The sequence below is a fragment of the Schistocerca cancellata genome, chromosome 1 (assembly GCF_023864275.1).
Source record: "Schistocerca cancellata isolate TAMUIC-IGC-003103 chromosome 1, iqSchCanc2.1, whole genome shotgun sequence".
Classification (NCBI taxonomy): Eukaryota; Metazoa; Arthropoda; class Insecta; order Orthoptera; family Acrididae; genus Schistocerca; species Schistocerca cancellata.
This window is the reverse complement of record NC_064626.1, coordinates 899,190,418-899,211,623: the sequence shown is the minus strand read 5'-3', so window position 1 is coordinate 899,211,623 and position 21,206 is coordinate 899,190,418. Positions and strand designations below refer to the sequence as shown.

Here is a 21,206-nt window from a genome sequence, read left to right as displayed (position 1 = left end):
GAAATGGGATCCATTGGCACCAGTGTGTCACATTTTTGGGTGATGTATTGTCTGTTAAAATTTTTGACATTTTTTCTTTGAACATACAGTCTGTCTAACATTTTGTGTTACTTATTGTGTTTAAAATGTATAGCTGCTTTGATATTATGTATGATTTGATGTAAGATCCTCCCTGTACTCGTCTTTAAATCTAGAAGATAGACTAAACCATTCACAGTGCAAAACCACAAATTTTTACATATTTTGAAAGTACATGCCTTCGTCATCAGTAGTATCTTAAAACAAAAATTTGAATGGCCGAAAACAATCTGCTCTTTGCCGTTTAGTTGTTAGAGCATTCAAAATTCCAGTGATTCAGGACAATAGGGTAACAGAGCTGATTATTACTAAATAATCAAAGAAAACAGATTCCGAGAAAACATGGCAACTACATTACTACAAAGGAACGTATTGTGAAACCAAATGGAAATGTAACCCATAATCTTAAGAGTACCAGTATTGTATATTTTGGTAATTTATCACAGAGGGAAGCTAACTTCTTAAGTAATTAAAGATTAAGGTGCAATTGATATGAACAATTTATTGTAGTATGAATTAAGACACAGCTTAAGCAGATAGAAGATGAGTATGACAAAGCAGATGTCTTCAAAAAAAGTAGTGTAACACTTGGCGATTGAAATACTTCACTCAAACTGGAAGGTCCTTCAGAAGAAGATACAATGGACACAAGGATTCATGTTGGTTCAGTGAATTTGAAAAGTCGGCTGACTGTGCATATTCGTGAAACTGGCTGCCATTTGCTGGAAATTGAAGATAGTGGAAAATAAGAATAGAAAATTTGACCTGTTGCAACAATTGGAGATTACGGTTCATAGCATTAAAATTGAAAAGCTGTTAAACGTATTATACACAACATAAATAATATTTGTAAAAGATGTGTGGAACTGTTGTTTTAACATAAGGTGTTTAGCTACCTTAAATATGTTATATACCAATGATTGGAGTGTCTTGAGGACCTGTTGTGTGTAACATGATTCGTATTCATCATATCCACGGTAGATGTTTAATGTCTTTGATCTTTTGTCCTCTATTACATACAACAGGTCATGCTGCATATGTGTTTATATTCAGACATGTTTTTGCTGGGAAGATAAGAGGCCACACACAAGAAATGTTTTCACTGTGATGCTACCAAGATTCATGGTTTGCATATGCTGATAAATTTTCATTGTAGTGTGTTTGCTGATGGACTTTTTAGAGATATCCATATTCCATATCCAAGGGTTTTTCAGAATGAATTTGTGAACTTAATATGACGATCCTTAAGAATAATTGTCAATCTATTTCTTTCATTGGTTGCAACTCCATGAGCAATTGAATGGTGAATGGAGAAATATCTTCCCCACTTCTCTCCAAGTGATATTTTATCCTCCCACCCACCTAACGTATGCAGTATCCTTGTGCATCCCTATTCCATGCCTTGCATCATGGCCCTCAGGGGGCTCAGCATTGAATTGCGGGGTACGTGCTTGGCGACCCCGGGGTCCCTGAGCTGGGGACTAGGAAGCGCCACCAGTCCTCCCTACCGTAAGCTTTGAGCGCGCTTCAACGACCACCGTAAGGCGCGACGGTGCAACGTTGTATGGTACACAACCCAGGGATTTTGGCTTAACTGCCTGGGTTGCGAGGATGGTATAAACCTCTATTTAAAAAAAAAAAAACCCCTCAATCTCAAGGCGTGCTGCACGCCGAGGACACACATGGCTATTGAGGTAGAACAGTTTCTAGCGGGCGACCTCTGGGGAACCTGCCCCCCCCCCCCCCCCCCCCCCCCTCCCCGCCGGTTGTATTAGGCTTACCCAGGCAAGCGGGGCTCTGTCTGGGTGGATATTCCTTTCTCCTTTCCCTAGCTGCTCGTGGGACCACCATGAAAAGAAATACGAATAGTGCGCAAGTACGAGTCTCTAAGAAAGGGAAGTTAAATGCTTTACCGTATGACCCCAAATCGTTCCCTTCCCTGTCTACACCAGGGGAGGAACGGCGGTCTAAATTCCCTGGTGAGACGTATTCTCCTTGATTTGTGGTTTGCAACCGAACAGATGGGGACTCGTTTCTGACCACAAAGCCTCAGTTTTTTGTGGAAAATTTAGAGGACAAGTTTGGGGAAGTTGAGGGCATGTCTAAAATGAGGTCCGGAGCAGTCCTCATGCAGACAGCATCCCCCACACACTCACGGGCATTGCTTGCTTCTGACAAGCTCGGTGATGTTGCAGTCTCCATTACGCCTCATAAGAGCCTCAGTATGGTTCAGGGGCTTATTTTTCATCGTGACCTGTTGTTGCAGTCTGACGACGAGCTCCATCCAAATCTGGAACGCCACGGTGTCCACTTTGTACGACCTAAAGATAGTAGGGTTGCCACCGGCGCCTTCATCTTGGCGTTCGAAGATGACACTCTGCCCAAGAAGGTCAAGGTGATTATATATCGATGTGATGTTAAGCCTTACATCCCTCCTCCCATGCGCTGCTGTAAGTGCTAGAGGTTTGGGCATATGTCATCGAGATGTGACGCCAACCCTACCTGTTGGGATTGTGGACATGCCTCCCACCCCAATGTCCCATGTTCGCCACCCCCTGTTTGTGTCAGTGCGGACAGAAACATTCACCTTGCTCGTCAGACTGTGCGGTTTATCAAAAAGAACGGAATATTACGGAGTATAAATCGTTGGACAGGCTCACTTACACAGAGGCTAAACGCAAGTACGATCGACTTCACCCAGTGCGCATTTCATCGATGTATGCTGCAACAGCTTCGATGTCGCCATCCCTGGCGATGAGCCCCCAAGCTCAGCCGATTTTTGTGGGCCCTCCAGCCCGGCCGTCTAGTCCTGCCCCTCTGTAGTTGGGGGAACACCCTCTTCCGTTGCTCCCCTGTCTTCAACATTGGTAGTAACAACCCCTCCTTCTTTGGGGACTTCAGTTCCCACCTCTGCACCGGAGAAGTGCCTGCCTCCTCCGGCTCCCCTCGCACAGAAGGGATCGCTTGGTGCCCTCCCTTCCACGCTTACTGCCCCTCCAGATGTCATCCAGTGGCTGAAAAAGCCACCACCTGAGGGCCGTAGGGCTTCCAGGTCTTCCTTGGTCCATGAGGCTGGGCCGGAAAAGCCCACCCAGCCTGATAAACCGAAGAACAAACGGGACCCTACCAATAAGAAGAAAAGGCAAAAGGAGAAGGACATAGAGACAGAAAAGGAGTTCATCGCTCCACCTGAAGATGATGTGGAGCATTGTCTGGCCCTACAGGAAACCTGGCTTTGTGTTTGGTGGACGTCCTCCCTCTGTGGCTACCGGGGTTACAATACGAACCACGTAGAATACGACAGGGTGTCTGGCGATGTCTGTGTTTATGTTCTTGCCACTGTTCCTGGTGCCCCAGTGCCACTTCACATGGATCTCGCGGCTGTGGCTGTTAGAATCTGGGCAGGATCTCCCTTGTTTGCCCAGCTCCCCCCGCCATTCCTCGTTTTGGGGGACTTTGATGCCCACCACATTTTATGGGGTGGGGCTCAGATCTCGGGCCAGTGTAGGAACGTTGAGGCTCTCTTGGCACAGCAGGACATTTACCTTCTTAACACTGGTACTCCCATATATTTTAGCTTGACTCATGGCACATACTCGGCCATTGATCTCTCTTAGTAGCCCAGGTCTTCTTCCATACCTCAGTTGGAGGATCCATGACGACCTCTGTGGTAGCGACCACTTTACTATCCTGGTTTCTCTTCTTCAATCCCAATCCCCTGACCAGCTGCCGCGATGGTCTCTTCGTGGAGCTGATTGGGCAGCCTACACCTCAGCTACTATGGCCGTTGCTCTGCTTCCTGGTGACATTGATTTAGCAGGGGACGAGGTCACTGTAGCCATTGCCGAGGCAACTGTCCCCTGTTCTTCACGTACCCTAAGGCGTAAGTCAGTCCCTTGGTGTTCTCGTACCCGAAGGCGTAAGTCAATCTTTTGGTGGACACCAGAGACCGCTGGCGAGCCCTGCAATGACACCGGCATCATCCTTCCCTAGAGAATCTGGTCGCCTTTTAAACGGTTGTGGGCCCGGGCTCAGCAGTTAATCTGGCGGAGCAAACAGGACTACTGGGAACGATATGTTGCCACCATAGGTCCTCACACCTCACCATCTCAGGTGTGGTCACGGGTTCGGCGCATTTTTGGCTTTCGACCCCATGCGTCTGTCCCTTGCCTTTCTCTTCGGGGTACATTTTTTACTGACCCAATCGCCATCGCCGAACATCTGGCAGAGTTCTCTGCTCATAGTTCCGCGACAGCAGACTACAGCACAGAATTCTGCGCCATTAAAGAGCTGGCTGAGCGTACGCAGTTGTCGTTTTGCACGCACCGTTGGGAACGATACAATGCCCCGTTTAGTGAATGGGAGTTCCAAAGTGCCCTTACAGCTTGCCCCGATACCTCTCCAGGTCCAGACGGAATTCACAACCAGTTTCTTCGCCATCTCTCGGCGCAGTGTCAGGGTGAATTACTTGCCCTGTTTAACCGCATCTGGACAGAGGGTGTTTTCCGAACTCGTTGGCAGGATAGCGTTACCATCCCGGTGCTGAAACCTGGTGCAGATCCACTGGTGGTTGATAGCTATCGCTCTATCAGCCTTACCAATGTTATGTGCAAACTTCTGGAATGGACGGTGAGTCGGCGGCTCATGTGGATCCTCGAAGCTCGGGGCCTCCTGGCCCAGATCCACGGGTGGTTGATAGCTATCGCTCTATCAGCCTTACCAATGTTATGTGCAAACTTCTGGAATGGACGGTGAGTCGGCGGCTCATGTGGATCCTCGAAGCTCGGGGCCTCCTGGCCCAGCAATGGAGGGGCTTCCATCAGGGCTGCTCAGCAATCGACAATTTAGTCTCACTAGAGTTGGCTATTTGTACAGCTTTTACTTGGCGAGAACATCTAGTTGCTGTTTTCTTTGATCTTCGGAAGGCATACGATACTACCTGGCGCCATCATATCCTTGCTACGCTGTACGAATGGGGCTTGCGGGGTCAACTTCTGATTTTTCTATGGAATTTTCTCTCCAATCGCTCCTTTCGGGTTGGAGTTGGCACTTATTTTAGCTCTGCTGATATTCAGGAGAACGGTGTCCCGCAGGGCTTGGTTCTCAGTGTTCCTCTCTTTTTGGTGGCGATTCTTGCGGCTGCGGTGGGCTCATCGGTCTGTTCCTCTCTATATGCCGATGACTTTTGTCTTTATTACAGTTCCCCAAGCATCAGTGTCGCTGAACGGCAGCTGCAGGGAGCTTTCCGTAAGGCACATTTTTGGGAATCCAACCATGGTTTTCAGTTCTCAGCCTCTAAGACCCAAGTGATGCATTTCTGTCGTCGTCGAACGGTCCACCTCCATCCATAGCTCTACCTTGCCAGTGAACTCCTTCGTATTGAGGAGACGCATTGCTTTCTTGGCATGCTGTTTGATGCTCAGCACACTTGGACACCTCATCTTCGCAAGCTTAAACAACGGTGCTGGCGGCACCTCAACATCCTTCGCTGCCTCAGCCACACCGTTTGGGGGGATGCACGAACAACCCTCCTACAGCTCTATAAGGCCTTAGTCCAGTCCCGTCTCGACTACCAGGAGTGTGGTGTACAACTCAGTAGCACCTTCAACGCTACAGATCCTCAACCCGATTCTCCATTGTGGCATCAGACTGGCGACAGGTGCCTTCCGCACTAGTCCGGTGACTACTCTTCTTGTAGAAGCTGGAATCCCTTCCCCTACGATTCCGCTGACAACAGTTGCTTGCGTCATACATCGCCCGCGTCCATGCCTCGCCCGACCACCCAAACCACAGGCTCCTTTTTCCATCTTCTGCACTCCCCTCCCCACGACTGCGGCCTCGGTCGGGTCTCCCGATTGCGGTCCGCATTCGTTCCCTTCTCTCGTCACTCGAGTCATTTCCTTTCCTCCATGCTTCCGGCCCTCTTCTTCTACCGCTCCTTGGTCTCTCCTTCCCTCACTTGCGGCTTTGCTTGGATTTGTCTTGCGACTCCCAAGTCCTCCGTTCCACCTGCCAGTCTTCAACAATTCCTGGCTCTTCTTGCCTCGTTCCGCGATGCAGATGTAGTCTACACCGATGGTTCTGTGGTCAGTGGATGCACTGGGTTTGCTTTCATCCACGGCGACTATGTTGAGCAGCATTCTCTGCCTTGTGGGAGCAGTGTTTTCACTGCGGAGCTGGTTGCTCTTTATCGTGCACTCGTTCACCTTTCCTCCTGCCCTGGGGAGTCATTTGTCATATGCAGTGACTCCCAGAGTGGGTTGCAAGCACTCAACCAGTGTTTTTCTCGGGACGCTTTGGTGCGTGATATTCAAGATGCTGTTTTTGCTCTCACAGAGTGTGGTCGTTCAGCGACGTTTGTATGGACCCCGGGCCACATCGGCATTCCAGGAAACGAACGTGTCGATCAGTTGGCCAAGCAGGCCACCACTTCACCACCCCTGGAGCTTGGTCTCCTGGAAAGAGACCTCTGGTCAGCCGTACATCACAAGGTCCACGATGTCTGGAGCTCTGAATGGTCTGTCTTGAACATGACAAATAAGCTCCGCATGGTAAAGTCATCCACGGCCATATGGAACTTATCCTTGAGGAGCACGCATAGGGACTCAGTTGTTCTCTGCCATCTTTGAATTGGACATATGCGGTTGACCCACAGCTATCTCCTTCGCCGTGAGAACCCGCCCAAGTGTCGCTGCAATGCATGGCTGACAGTGATCCATCTTCTGATGGACTGCCCCCTATTAGCCCCCTAGCGCCAGTGCTTTAATTTACCAGCTGCTTTTCCTTTAATTCTAGGTGACAATACCTCTATAGCTGACTCAGTTTTACGTTTTATCCCTGCAGTTGGGTTTCATCACTCTAGTGTGGGCGCTCTCGCACAATTTCTCAGGCTACACTCACTCCAGCTACTTTTAATTGTGACGTGGATACCAAAATAGTGTCTTTTGTGGTAACAAGTTGTGTTGGTACCTCTATCAACGCTTTCCAGCTGGAGGTTCTTCGTTTGTAGTTGAGTGGTTGACCTCTTACCTGATCCATCAACCACTGTAGTCTGTTTTACTCTAGTCAACTCTTTGATCTGCTCCTTTTAAGAGTCCTCTATTTTGTGTTATTGTGGTGTTCATTTTAGCTCTGTACCCCTTGGTGTTCCCTCCCTCTGGGTGCAGAGGTTTAGCTTTTACTGTATTGGCCTTTTACAAGTATGTCTGTTCGGAACAGGGGACCGATGACCTCAATGTTTAGCCCCCATCAAACCCCAAAACCAACCAACCAACCTTGCATCATGGCTAATATCCCTGACAGAACGTAGATGGAAGACCTGTCCTATACACCCTCTCAATACCACCTACCCCAGTCCTGTCACAGGCATTTCCTTCCCATCAAACGCTGAGCCACCTTTGAAAGCAACAATGGGATGCTGCAACCGCTATGCAGCATTTTATGTGGGCGTGGTCACTAACAAGCTGTCTTCAAAAACCAGACACCACCAAATTCTGGGCAAGAGACAGCTGGACCAGCCAGTTGTCGAACATGATGTGCAGCAAGAGGTGCTTGGCTTCACGAACTGCTTTACAGCTTCTGAGATCTGAATTCCTCCCACCACCACCAGCTTCCTTAATCAGGCAGTTGGTAACACTTCTGCAACATATCTTCTGTTCCTGTAACACTCTTGGCATCAATTTTTTTGTCTAGTATCTATCCCCTTTTCTGCTTTCACTACACACACACACACACACACACACACACACACACAGGTCAAATCAACAAATTAAAGTATGATTTTCAACGAGACCTCTTGGATTTGTTTGGGATTAAGTATGCATGTAGTATTTATAAAGAGTAAAAAAATAATTTTTTCAAGTTTTTCTGATGAAAGGAGATTCGGTTAAGTAGTTTGAGGATTTTGTGACTGTTGACTGTTCTTAGAGATGAATGATCAATAGAGATCCATTGTTTATTAAAGTTATTTGGTTAATATCATTAATATCCAACAATTCTTGTAAATACCATTAAAGCGTTTCTGCACCTGGACAGAACTGATATTCACCAATGTGGCGAACAGGTAATGATAGGTTACACTTAACTTTTGAAATTGAACCGTTGTAGGTTTGTATTGGAGTATCATCATTCATTGTCAGATGAGGAATGCTACCTTCACTGGGTCAACATAAGTTTGAAGCTTTGGTGAATACCACTGCTTGTAGCTAAAACAAAATTTTTGGGATGAGCTCGGCAGACTTCGGAAACCCAGTGTGGAGACCTGGATAGTGGTCTTTGAAGTGTACATAAATTTCTTTCAAATTACTTAAAATTAATAATTTCTGAACGTGAAATTTACCTTCCTCGTTTCTTACAAGCACAAAATCTTTTTTGCGAAGAATTGACCTGCTTATCTCATCAGAACAATAAAAGTTTTTAACAAAATTGGCAATCATCTGATGAAAAGTCTTGTAAGGTTTTGGATTGGAAGAAGACAAAATACCCTGACCTATTCAGGAGTGACCCAGGAAAGTGTGATAAGATTACTGTTATTTCCTATATACATAAATGATCTGGAGAATGGGTAAGCAGCAGTCTGTGGCTCTTCGCTGATGATGCTGTGATGAATGGGAAGGTGTCATCATTGAGCAGTTGTAAGAGGGTACAAGATGACTTAAACAAAATTTCTAGTTTGGGTGACAAATGACACCTAACCCTAAATGTAGAAAAACATAAGTTAATGCAGATGAGTAGGAAAAACAAACTATAATGTTGGAATACATTACTGGTAGTGCAATGCTTGACACAGTAATGTTGATTAAAAATTTAGGCAAAATGTTGCAAACCAATATGAAGTGGAGTGAGCATGTAGGGACTGGAGGAGGGAAGGCAAATGGTAGACTTAGGTTTATTGGAAGAATTTTGGGAAAGTGTGGTTCATCTGTAAAGGAGACCACATGTAGGACACTAGTTCGACCCATTGTTGAGTACTGATAGTGTTGAAGATCTGCACCAGGTGGAATTGAAGGAAGACATTGAAACATTTCAGAGGATATCTGCAAGATTTGTTACTGGTAGTTTCAAGCAACGTGCAAGTATTAAAGAGATGTTTCAGGAACTCAAATGGGAATCACTGGAGTACAGGCAACGTTCTTTTCTAGGAGCACTATTAGGAAAATTTATAGAATCGGCATTAGAGGCTAATTGCAGAGCAACCCTACTGCGACCAACGTATGTATCACATAAGACCATGAAGGTAAGCTTAGAGGGATTATTCTCATATAGAGGCATATAGACAGTCGTTTTTTCCCTTGCTCGGTTTGCAAGTGGAACAGAAAAGGAAATGACTAGTAGTGGTGCAGGGTACCCTCCACCATGCACCATACAGTGGCTTGCAGAGTGTGTATGTAGATGTAGACCTTCGCCAAATCTTTTACCCTTTTAGCCTTTTCTATGTAGTGTTCAAAATGAGGTTTTCTGTTTGTATTAAGATACACTCCTGGAAATTGAAATAAGAACACCGTGAATTCATTGTCCCAGGAAGGGGAAACTTTATTGACACATTCCTGGGGTCAGATATATCACATGATCACACTGACAGAACCACAGGCACATAGACACAGACAACAGAGCATGCACAATGTCGGCACTAGTACAGTGTATATCCACCTTTCGCAGCAATGCAGGCTGCTATTCTCCCATGGAGACGATCGTAGAGATGCTGGATGTAGTCCTGTGGAACGGCTTGCCATGCCATTTCCACCTGGCGCCTCAGTTGGACCAGCGTTCGTGCTGGACGTGCAGACCGCGTGAGACGACGCTTCATCCAGTCCCAAACATGCTCAATTGGGGACAGATCCGGAGATCTTGCTGGCCAGGGTAGTTGACTTACACCTTCTAGAGCACGTTGGGTGGCACGGGATACATGCGGACGTGCATTGTCCTGTTGGAACAGCAAGTTCCCTTGCCGGTCTAGGAATGGTAGAACGATGGGTTCGATGACGGTTTGGATGTACCGTGCACTATTCAGTGTCCCCTCGACGATCACCAGTGGTGTACGGCCAGTGTAGGAGATCGCTCCCCACACCATGATGCCGGGTGTTGGCCCTGTGTGCCTCGGTCGTATGCAGTCCTGATTGTGGCGCTCACCTGCACGGCGCCAAACACGCATACGACCATCATTGGCACCAAGGCAGAAGCGACTCTCATCGCTGAAGACGACACGTCTCCATTCGTCCCTCCATTCACGCCTGTCGCGACACCACTGGAGGCGGGCTGCACGATGTTGGGGCGTGAGCGGAAGACGGCCTAACGGTGTGCGGGACCGTAGCCCAGCTTCATGGAGACGGTTGCGAATGGTCCTCGCCGATACCTCAGGAGCAACAGTGTCCCTAATTTACTGGGAAGTGGCGGTGCGGTCCCCTACGGCACTGCGTAGGATCCTACGGTATTGGCGTGCATCCGTGCGTCGCTGCTGTCCGGTCCCAGGTCGACGGGCACGTGCACCTTCCGCCGACCACTGGCGACAACATCGATGTACTGTGGAGACCTCACGCCCCACGTGTTGAGCAATTCGGCGGTACGTCCACCCGGCCTCCCGCATGCCCACTATACGCCCTCGCTCAAAGTCCGTCAACTGCACATACGGTTCACGTCCACGCTGTCGCGGCATGCTACCAGTGTTAAAGACTGCGATGGAGCTCCGTATGCCACGGCAAACTGGCTGACACTGACGGCGGCGGTGCACAAATGCTGCGCAGCTAGCGCCATTCGACGGCTAACACCGCGGTTCCTGGTGTGTCCGCTGTGCCGTGCGTGTGATCATTGCTTGTACAGCCCTCTCGCAGTGTCCGGAGCAAGTATGATGGGTCTGACACACCGGTGTCAATGTGTTCTTTTTTCCATTTCCAGGAGTGTATATATTTTGGATATGTTGGTCTATTTATTAATTTTGAATTAGAAATTTAGCTAGTGCTACACTTTAAAACACAGTTATTTGTATGAAAGGTACAATTTTGTAGTCCGAGCAATAATTACAACTAAGATTTTGTAAAATTGTCACAGGTAGCAAAGTAAAAGTAATTCACTATCTGAATGACATTTAACACAATAATGATAAAAATAAAATTACTTTTAATAGTGATCCCATGCTCATCCGAAGTTGAAACTTTCAGAATAGGTAGACGAAAAAATAACTTTCACATATCTTTTTTATAATTTTAAAAATAGTTTTTCAAATTTAGCAAATTCAATAATGTTTTTATTTTAAAAATGTATATATGTATTTTCAACTAATTACGTTTTATATCATACGAAACACCCTTGAAAGAGCTTTGAAGTTGACTGAGTTTCATTGTTCCAGCTTAATTAGAATAGAAGTTGTGAATAAATCAATATTGTTTTGCAAGTCAAAAATACTCTTTTTTTTCCACCCATTACTCAGTATCCTTTCCTCAGAAAAATGTGAAAAAAATTGTGGTACTCTCTATGAATATTACATGCATAATTACTTCAAATAAATCAAAGAGGGTCATCCATTCTGTATTTTCCATTGTTTGGATAGTGAACTGTTCTACATGACATTAAGTTTGTGCTCATTCGTGTTTCCACAAATCTTATTGATTTGACATGAAATAACCCTGACAGCTAGTTGTTTACAGGGTAGCCACCACAGTGACAACCAGTCAGAGAACAATCTGGGTTACACCTTCTATTCTGTTAACTGTTGTATCGTTTTGCTACCTCGGGTGCCAGTTGCCACTTTGTTTCAGATAACACTTGTGGGTGGTAATATAACTGTTGTGATTTGTTTACATTGTTTCTATGTCTGGAACGCTTATTTTACATGTCAAAATATCCTAAACTGGTTCAAATAGTGCAGACAAAAGTGATAGGACTATTACCACCCTGCTGAGCAAACACACACAGCTATTGCTATGGCAGCCATGTCATGTTCAGAGACATGCTTGAACCAATAGCATTGCCCACTCCATGTGCTACTGTCAGTCACTTTGTTATTTTGATCAAGTTGTAATTTGTAATGTTGTTATTCCATTCTGGATTTTCCATTGTTAGGACAGTGATGTGTTCTACATGACATTAAGTTTGTGCTCATTTGTGGTTCCACAGCTCTTACTGGAAGGTGCAGAGACAAGTCTTGTTCCCCGTGATATAGGAGTGTAGAATGAGACTACATTGTAATTCCTATTTAAATTGTCATGATCTTTGTGATAAGTATGGGGGGAGGCAAACGGCTCTCATCAAACATAGAAAAATTTCGTCTTTTATAGTAGCTTAATATTTTCAACTTTTCATTTTCCTAATCCACTCATATTTCTCATTACAGGACATTCAAAACAGGGCAGCTGCTCGAAAGACATTATCAGTTCTGCCACAGCATGCGGTAAGCCTATTAGATAATAGTTAGCATTGACTGTAACAAAGTATTAAATGTTGTTTTTATATTCCAGTGTATAAGACATTTTATTGCGATTCAAGGATACAGAAAAATTCAGAACATTGAGATAAACGAAATCGATGTCCTTAAGGGGAAATATGGAATTCCTTTTTGATTTTCTTTTGGGTAAGAAATTTATGGAAGGAAAGTGAGGTGAGGTTGGCAGTTGCTGTGCTACTGTGTAATCAAAATACATGTGCTTGCTGGAAGTTCTGTTAGCACGGAATTTTGCGGTTGGAAAAATCTTATCTGATACTTCTTTTTACTAATAATTTCCCTAAAAATTTGAGCTTTGGTTCTTATGGCTTCTATGACCCTTCATAGAATGAGATTTCATTCTTTTGCATTTAGTGATATATACTGCCCCGTATTATTTTTTTCCCATCCAAGTCAATAGTCAAAAATTTTGATATTCTAGATTAATGCAGCGATCTCACTTGGGTAGAGTTGCTCCAAATAAGGTGATGATACAGTCTAGACTGCTGAAACCTGTTCATGAAATGTTGTAAACAGTATTGCAGCTGTCTGGACTAGGACTCTCCTTACAGCCCAGTGGAGATGAAAAGTCTGTTCTTGTGGCACCATGATTGAAAGTTGGAACGAGTTATAGAATAAACAAGAAGTGGTGTTTAAGTATGAAATTGCATATAAATACCTTACCATTTGCCCCAAACATCACTGCAGTTCTGTCCAAGATGATAGGCTAATAAGCCTCAACTGTTCTGAAAGCTTGCAGTTTCTGTACATCACCTACTTTGCAGGTGATTTTCACTGAAGGCTTCTTCCAACATATGGTTCATAATCTGTGTGTTGACATGATAGGAATTGTAATAAAATTTCCAAGTTTGCTTTAGTACTTGGGTTGGCAAGTTCATATAAGCATAATATGTCATTGCTTATAAATGATTCTGCCAAGCATATTGCTTCCAGTGCAGAGCCAGTGCTCCCTTACATTTAGAAGTTTTGATAGTTGGGCATAACAAATGTGATGACAAACTAATACTGTGCAATTTATACAAATATTAAGTTAGTCTTATCCATGAACATCTATAGCTTTCTATTGACACAAAGAAATTTGAAAGAATCAAGCTGAGAGAAAAAAAATAATGAAATGGTGTGAATCCTGACTAGTCACTGGTTGATACAATACAGAGCAGCTGGAAGGGTTACATGGAACAAATGAATCTGAGTGGGAGCATAATTACGAATCCTTACTGTATTTAAAGAGGTAAGAAAAGATAGAGATGATTTAACAAAATAAGAGTAGATCAAGACTGAAAAATGTGAAGGAGCAGTGTGGATGTGTGTCAGTGAAAACTGTAATGCATGTATTCAGGGTGCAACATTACTAAAAATCCATACTTGTGCACTTCTACATGTGTTTTGTCATTCTTTGATATTTGAGCATTTAAACAGCTTAGTTAATGATGATGATCATGGTGTTGTTGTTGTTTTATTTATTTATTTTTTAATTTGATATTGACCTTTTATTGCGCATGCAATGTTTTTCATTTTACAATTAAACTACCAAAAATATTAAATCAATTTGCTTATGTCTGTGGCTGTTACTGCCAACTATGTCATTGACTTTCATGTTGAGTATTGTTAAATAAATTTTTGAACTGGCGTTATATGGTTTTTCAGCAAGAGGTTCATGACAATTGTCTTTCCCTGTTTCATTGTAGAGAAATAAAAGTTGATACGAGAGTAATCCCAAAAGTAAGGTCTCCTATTTTTTTTATAAGTACATAGACCTGTTTATTTCTACAATGGTTTACATCAGTTTACAGCTTGAACATTCACATATTTTTCAACATAATCACCATTTGCGTCAATGCATTTTTGTAGACACTGTGGCAGTTTTTGTATGCCCATACCATACCAGCTTGCCGCCATGGTATTCAGAAAGTTATGAACCTCTTCTTTCACCTCGTTGTTGGAGCTGAATCGCTTTCCGGCCAAATGTTCTTGTCACCCGTGACAATTGAGTCCAGAAAATTGTCCTGTTTAGCTGCAAGGCAGTGAAGAAATGGGGAGGAAGCATCAACTCGTTGCCGCATGTTGTCTTCAGTCAACATGCGTGACACCCATCTTGCACACACCTTCCGGTAGTTCAAAGTTTACGTTAAAATTCTGTGAGCGGTGCTTCGGGAAACCTCAGGAACCAACATGCAGAGACCATCCAGGGTGATCTGCCGATCTTCACGCATCCTTTGCTCAACCTTCAACACTGTCTGCTCAGAAACTGACGGTCTCCCGCTCCTTTGTTCATTGTGAATTTCAGTCCGACCAGCTGCAAACACTCTACATCACTTACGAACAATTTTGACATCCATGCATGACTCACCATACACTTCCGTCAATTGGCGATGGATTTCAATCGATGCAATGCCCTTTGCATTCAGAAACTGAATGACTGCGTGCAACTCACACTTGGCAGTAACATCTAACGGGAGCTCCATTCTCAACGCCTCCCAAGCCAAGACTGAGCACCTCAGCATGGCGTGCGCATGTTTGCACACAGCGCGTGAAGCACTCTTCATAATAGTATGACCAACTGCCACACAGAGTTTTGTATTTATATTAAAAACAAAAAAGAGACCTTACTTTAGGGATTACGCTCATACATTCATCTGTATTATTGAGTGTTTAACAAGTTTTAGCTGAGTCCTTACTCATATATGGTTGTGTGGGAATATCCAGTGTAGTTCTTACTAAAATTCGTACATTCCATGTGAAGTTCTTAATGTGTTGTTATTTAGTTTATAAGGATGTAGAATTAAAAAAAATTGTTCTTTATAATTTCTTTTCTAGCCATCCTCAGTAAGAAGACCATCAGAAACTTACAAAGCATCATTTTTAAAACCAAAAAATGTGGTACGTATTATGTTTAAAACTTTCTCTGATAAGTTTAATAAGTATAAACTAGGAGTGGCTTGCTTGATAATTGTTCCTAAAAATTTGTTTTGATCAGGAATCAGTTAAGATGTTTTCCCTCAACATAATAGTTTATTTGCTTGGCACACTGCAAACTAAAAATTCTGGGTGAGAAAGAGGTTATTCTGATTTGGTGAACTTAGCTCAATGCACTTCTTTATATGATAATGCTTTTATTAACTGAAATAATTAGAAGTGTTTGTGTCCTTGACTGGTCATTGTATTCTTTCTGTTTAATTTATTTGCCAGGTCCTTATTATTTATCTTTGTATTGAGCTACTAGGATCATATAACAAATTACTCTTATTTATTTGCTGTTTCTTATTCTTGCGGTACTGTTTCATCTTCTTTCCATGTTGTCTTTTCCTTTCTTCTGTTCATGTTGATGCCCCTTCCCCTCCCCTCAGGGGGCTCATGACTCTTTTGTAGTGTGTGGAGTCCGAAGGTATTGCAGCACTGACTTCCTATCCTGTGCTGCAATCTCCCACTTCTTATTATCCTTCCTCCTACAGCTCTCTTTCTCATGGTGGCAACCTAGGATGGTGACCAGGCTATTCCCTAGGCTCTGCCTTTCTTTCTTGAAATATTCTTTTCTCCACCACCTTTGACAAAAGTAGTTTGTGGTCCCCTTCTGGGATTCTGTAGGTTTTTCTTTGGTGTGTACCAACCTGGGAAGAACACCTTAAATAGTGCCTACTGCATACATTGTTAAAGACCATCTGAGCTAAATACCTGTGTAGGCTCTTATTTGCACTTCAAAGCCAACACAGTAGCCAATCCGATGTGGTGAGGTCATTACTTACCCATTCTGTTGAGCCCACTAACAACACAGGGATCACACTGTTGATTGAGCTGCTAGCTCCCCATGGATGCCAAGGAGTAGATGCCCATCTTCCTTGGGCAACAGTACTCCCAGCAATAGCCATCATACCAGTTGGCCTTTGCTGTAGGTGGGTGGCACCCTGGGGAGAGTGCATGATCATAGCAGGTGTCGTCATTGTGGGCATTTTACACGTGAAATGTTGACCAACTGTTCCGGGTCTTGTCCTTTACGGTGGTCTTTGTACCCATGTGTTGGCTCTTGCTGAACACCTTGCAGTAACACCGGTGTCCTTTTCATATCTAGCTGTCTTTCTGCTGCATAAATGACAAGTTGAAGGCATCTCTCTAAGTTTCACCTCCAGCAAGCTGAATCCGTGAACCTTTCACTGACTGCGAACTGCTTCAGGCTCCTGCCTTATCTCACAATACAGCCCCAGGCCCTGACTCAATTTCTAATCAGATGATTCGTTACCTGAACATTCAAAAGCTACATCTACTCAGGGTCTTCAGCTGTATTTGCCTTTAATGTCTCTTCCCTTCGCAATTGTGAGTGGTTTATTTTATTTTATGTCATGTTCTGTAGCTCCAAATTGAGGAGCAAGTCTCCATGGTCATGGAACTAGTCAGTACGTGAAACTATAACAGAAGAGTAATTATAGATCAAATGTAACATGTTGTTGTTGTTGTTGTGGTCTTCAGTCCTGAGACTGGTTTGATGCAGGTCTCCATGCTACTCTATCCTGTGCAAGCTTCTTCATCTCCCAGTACCTACTGCAACCTACATCCTTCAGAATCTGCTTAGTGTATTCATCTCTTGGTCTCCCCCTACGATTTTTACCCTCCACGCTGCCCTCCAATACTAAATTGGTGATCCCTTGATGCCTCAGAACATGTCCTACCAACCGATCCCTTCTTCTGGTCAAGTTGTGCCACAAGCTTCTCTTCTCCCCAATCCTATTCAATACTTCCTCATTAGTTATGTGATCTACCCATCTAATCTTCAGCATTCTTCTGTAGCACCACATTTCGAAAGCTTCTATTCTCTTCTTGTCTAAACTATTTACCGTCCATGTTTCACTTCCATACATGGCTACACTCCATACAAATACTTTCAGAAATGACTTCCTGATACTTAAATCCATACTCGATGTTAACAAATTTTTCTTCTTCAGAAACGCTTTCCTTGCCATTGCCAGTCTACATTTTATATCCTCTCTACTTCGACCATCATCAGTTATTTTGCTCCCCAAATAGCAAAACTCCTTTACTACTTTAAGTGTCTCATTTCCTAATCTAATTCTCTCAGCATCACCCGACTTAGACTACATTCCATTATCCTCGTTTTGCTTTTGTTGATGTTCATCTTATATCCTCCCTTCAAGATACCATCCATTCCGTTCAACTGCTCTTCTAAGTCCTTTGCTGTCTCTGACAGAATTACAATGTCATCGGCGAACCTCAAAGTTTTTATTTCTTCTCAATGGATTTTAATACCTACTCCGAATTTTTCTTTTGTTTCCTTTACTGCTTGTTTAATATACAGATTGAATAACATCGGGGAGAGGCTACAACCCTGTCTTACTCCCTTCCCAACCGCTGCTTCCCTTTCATGTCCCTCGACTCTTATAACTGCCATCTGGTTTCTGTACAAATTGTAAATAGCCTTTCGCTCCCTGTATTTTACCCCTGCCACATACGTATACGTATCCAATGCAGACAGCAAACCATTAGTTCAAATGTACATAATCAACAACATATAACACAGGAATTAGTTTAATTTTTTAATAAGTCCAGGAGATCTGTGACAGAATAGGAGTTGTGAGCTGTGAGGAAACTCTTCAGTTTAGATTTGAAAGTGTGTGGATTAGTGCTAAGATTTTTGAATTTTTTTGGCTTCTTATTGGAAATGGATGCAGCAGAATACTGCACGCCTTTCTGCACGAGAATCAAGGAGGTGCGTTCCAAATGCAGATTGGATTTCTGCCTAGTATTAACTGAGTGAAAGCTGCTAATTCTTGGGAATTAGCTGATATTGTTGACAAAAATTGACATTAAAGAACACGTGTATTCAGAGGCCAGTCTCAGAATTCCCAGACTACTGAACAGGCGATGACAAGAGCTTTGCAAACTTACACAGCATATTGCTCGAACCTCCCATTTCTGAGCCAAAAACACCCTTTTTGAATAGGAAGAGCTGCACCAAAAATTTGTACCATGTGTCATAAGCGAATGCAAATAAGCAAATCAGACTACTTTTCCTGTTGAACCATCACATATTTCAGATACTTTTCTTATGGTAAATAATGAAACATTTAGTTTTTGAACAAGATCCTGAACCTGGGCTTTCCACTACAGCTCTCTGTCTGAACACCTAGGAATTTGAACTGTTCAGTCTCACTAAACATATGTCCAATCTGTGAATCAAAATGACCGTTTTCTGAATTGTTTGTTAGAAATTGTAAAAACTGAGTCTTGATGTGATTTAGCATCAGTTTATTTTCTGCAAGCCATGACTTTTTCTGCAAACCACACCGAAAAGCTTAATATCAGGTCAAGTCCTATGTCGTTGGGAATCAGGACAAACGAATGTGTGCTTTAAGGCAAACTATGCATTTTAGTATGGTTCACGAAATTCCGATGCTCTTGGAGTAGCCTCTGATGTCTTGTTTCTTTTAAGTAAGATCTTTTTATGTTTTACACATACAAACCTGCGGGCTTCCTACGTCACCGTATCTGTGCAAGCGCAGTGACGTCTCTTATCTGGCACTCTCTGGCAACTTCTGAAATAACTCTTTCTAACAGGTCATGGGAGAATATTGCGAATTGTGGTTTGAAAGGCGTTATCTTCAAAGTAAAATTTCCTTTTACGCTAGATGAACTATGTGTGAGAATGTACGATGAATTTCTTAAATCACAGAGCTTTTGCTCTCATTTAAAAATCAACTCTTTGATGATGAGCCATTTGGCAGAATTTCGAGTCCAGAAGATCAGAGATTTATGTCGGTATTAAAAATTTTACTGGCGTATTTGTGTGATGTGTCTTAAAAGTGTAACATGCGCTAAACAGATTGACATATTTGAAAGCTTAGCTTCTCTTGTAGCTTATTAATCTTAGAGACAAGTATTATATGTGAAAGATTTGCTTTTCTTGTAGCAACACTAAATATATTAACTTAAACCATTAACTTTTCCTGTTGGTGGAATTCGATTTATACTTTTGTAATAGGCTAATATGCAGCGTACATGTTGCAGCACATCGAAGATCTTTCCATAACTAGTTATTTTTTCCCCCCCCTGAGTTTTGTTTTATAAAGTGACGAGAAATTCTGTGTTGCTGTACAAAACCATATCCATTCAAAGGATTGACGAGTTCTACAGTTCCGACGGAAAGTATACTGTCACTTAACATGGAGAAAGTGTATTTTCACCCGGGAGAAAATGTATTTTTAACTGGGAGATCTGAGAAAAATCTGGGAATTTCTTTTCCTTGTCCTCATATACACCCTGTGATAATATGACGAAAATATTTTATTTCTTCTAATGTAAACTGACACTTCTCCAGGCTCAACATCAAATGAGATGCTCTTAACCTCATAAAGACTTCCCTTAACCGCCTGTCTGTGTTGTTCCATACTACTTGAAAATACTATGTCATCCAAATCGACAAGACACTGCCGTGGTTTCAAACCCGTTAACACACTGTCTAGCAACCTCTGAAACATTGCTGGAGTGTTTTCCAAACCGAATGGCATTCTGATTTACTGGTAATGGCCTCCAGGATTAGAGAAAAGAGTTTTTAGACGATCCTCTGGAGCCACCTCTAACTGATGATAACCACTTGTCAAATCCATCATAGAAAAGTACTGGCACTGTCCTAAGTGATCCAAAGTCTCCGATATGTTTGGAATGGGGTACGCGCCCATTACTCTCTTATTATTGAGGTATCGGTAGTCACAACAGAACCTGTATTTCTTAGTTCCATCTGTAGATTTTTTAGGCACAACGACAATGCCCATTCCCCAGCAACTATTACTACGCTCTATAATACCGTCTGCAAGCTACTGATCAATGAAATCCTCCAGTTGGCTGCAGATACCTCGGTATTCTGTATGGTTTACAGTAAACAGGTGCTTCATTCCCTGTTGGTATCTTATGTTGAACTAATGGAGTTACTGGCAACGGACCTTGCAGAAAAACAAATCCTTAAATTCCCACAACAATTCTTCCATATGGTCTTTTTCTCCTCCTTTCAAATGCTTAACTTTGTTACGCAATACAGTTCTGTCAGCAATTGGTGGTTGATTGCTACGCCTACCTCTCGAACACCAGTATTTGTCATCAATACATCCAAATTCGCTACTAAAACTCCTTTTCTCAGATTCGCACCTACAGCGCTGAAATTATCCAAGTTCACAGGGCCTACTCGCCCTTAGTTTCCCTCTTGTACGCCTACAATACTAAGTTTCACAAAACAACCTAATGGATCCAAAAATTCATTATCCTCCAATCGTTCAATAACACCTACCGTACCCACAGGTAGATTTGACTCACCCAAAGCGACTTCCCGGTGCCACTAGACACACACACATGCAAATTAAGCCTTAATGCTGATGTACGTGGTTCAATTGGTTTGTTCATTATGTTGAACGCCCCTCATGACAGCTCTGCATTGACAACAGTTTCTCCTAGCTGAAATAACGTTCCACCAAGTTCCACAGTTCGTTGTCCAAGGTCAATTTTGGCATGATGTTGATGCAAGAAATCTACTCCTAGGATCATGTCATAGCCCTCACTTACCCATTGTACTACCTCCATGCACGCACAAATTAGACTTTCCCTATGTGAAAGTCAACTGTCACTGACCCCAAAGGTGTGACCTCCTTATCCCCGACTCCACGTAGTCTAAAACGTGGTGGGTCTAACATCCTTCGTC

At 43.2% G+C, this 21,206-nt stretch overlaps 1 protein-coding gene across 1 annotated transcript in view; it reads left to right on the top strand.

The window, feature by feature from the left end:
• Window positions 1-21,206, top strand: part of LOC126190826 (uncharacterized) — a 138,152-nt gene that overhangs the window by 72,511 nt on the left and 44,435 nt on the right. Inside the window, exons 4-5 of the mRNA XM_049931400.1 lie at window positions 12,404-12,460; window positions 15,329-15,391. Of these exons, the coding sequence (XP_049787357.1) occupies window positions 12,404-12,460; window positions 15,329-15,391 (120 nt within the window). The remainder of the gene's footprint in view (window positions 1-12,403; window positions 12,461-15,328; window positions 15,392-21,206) is intronic.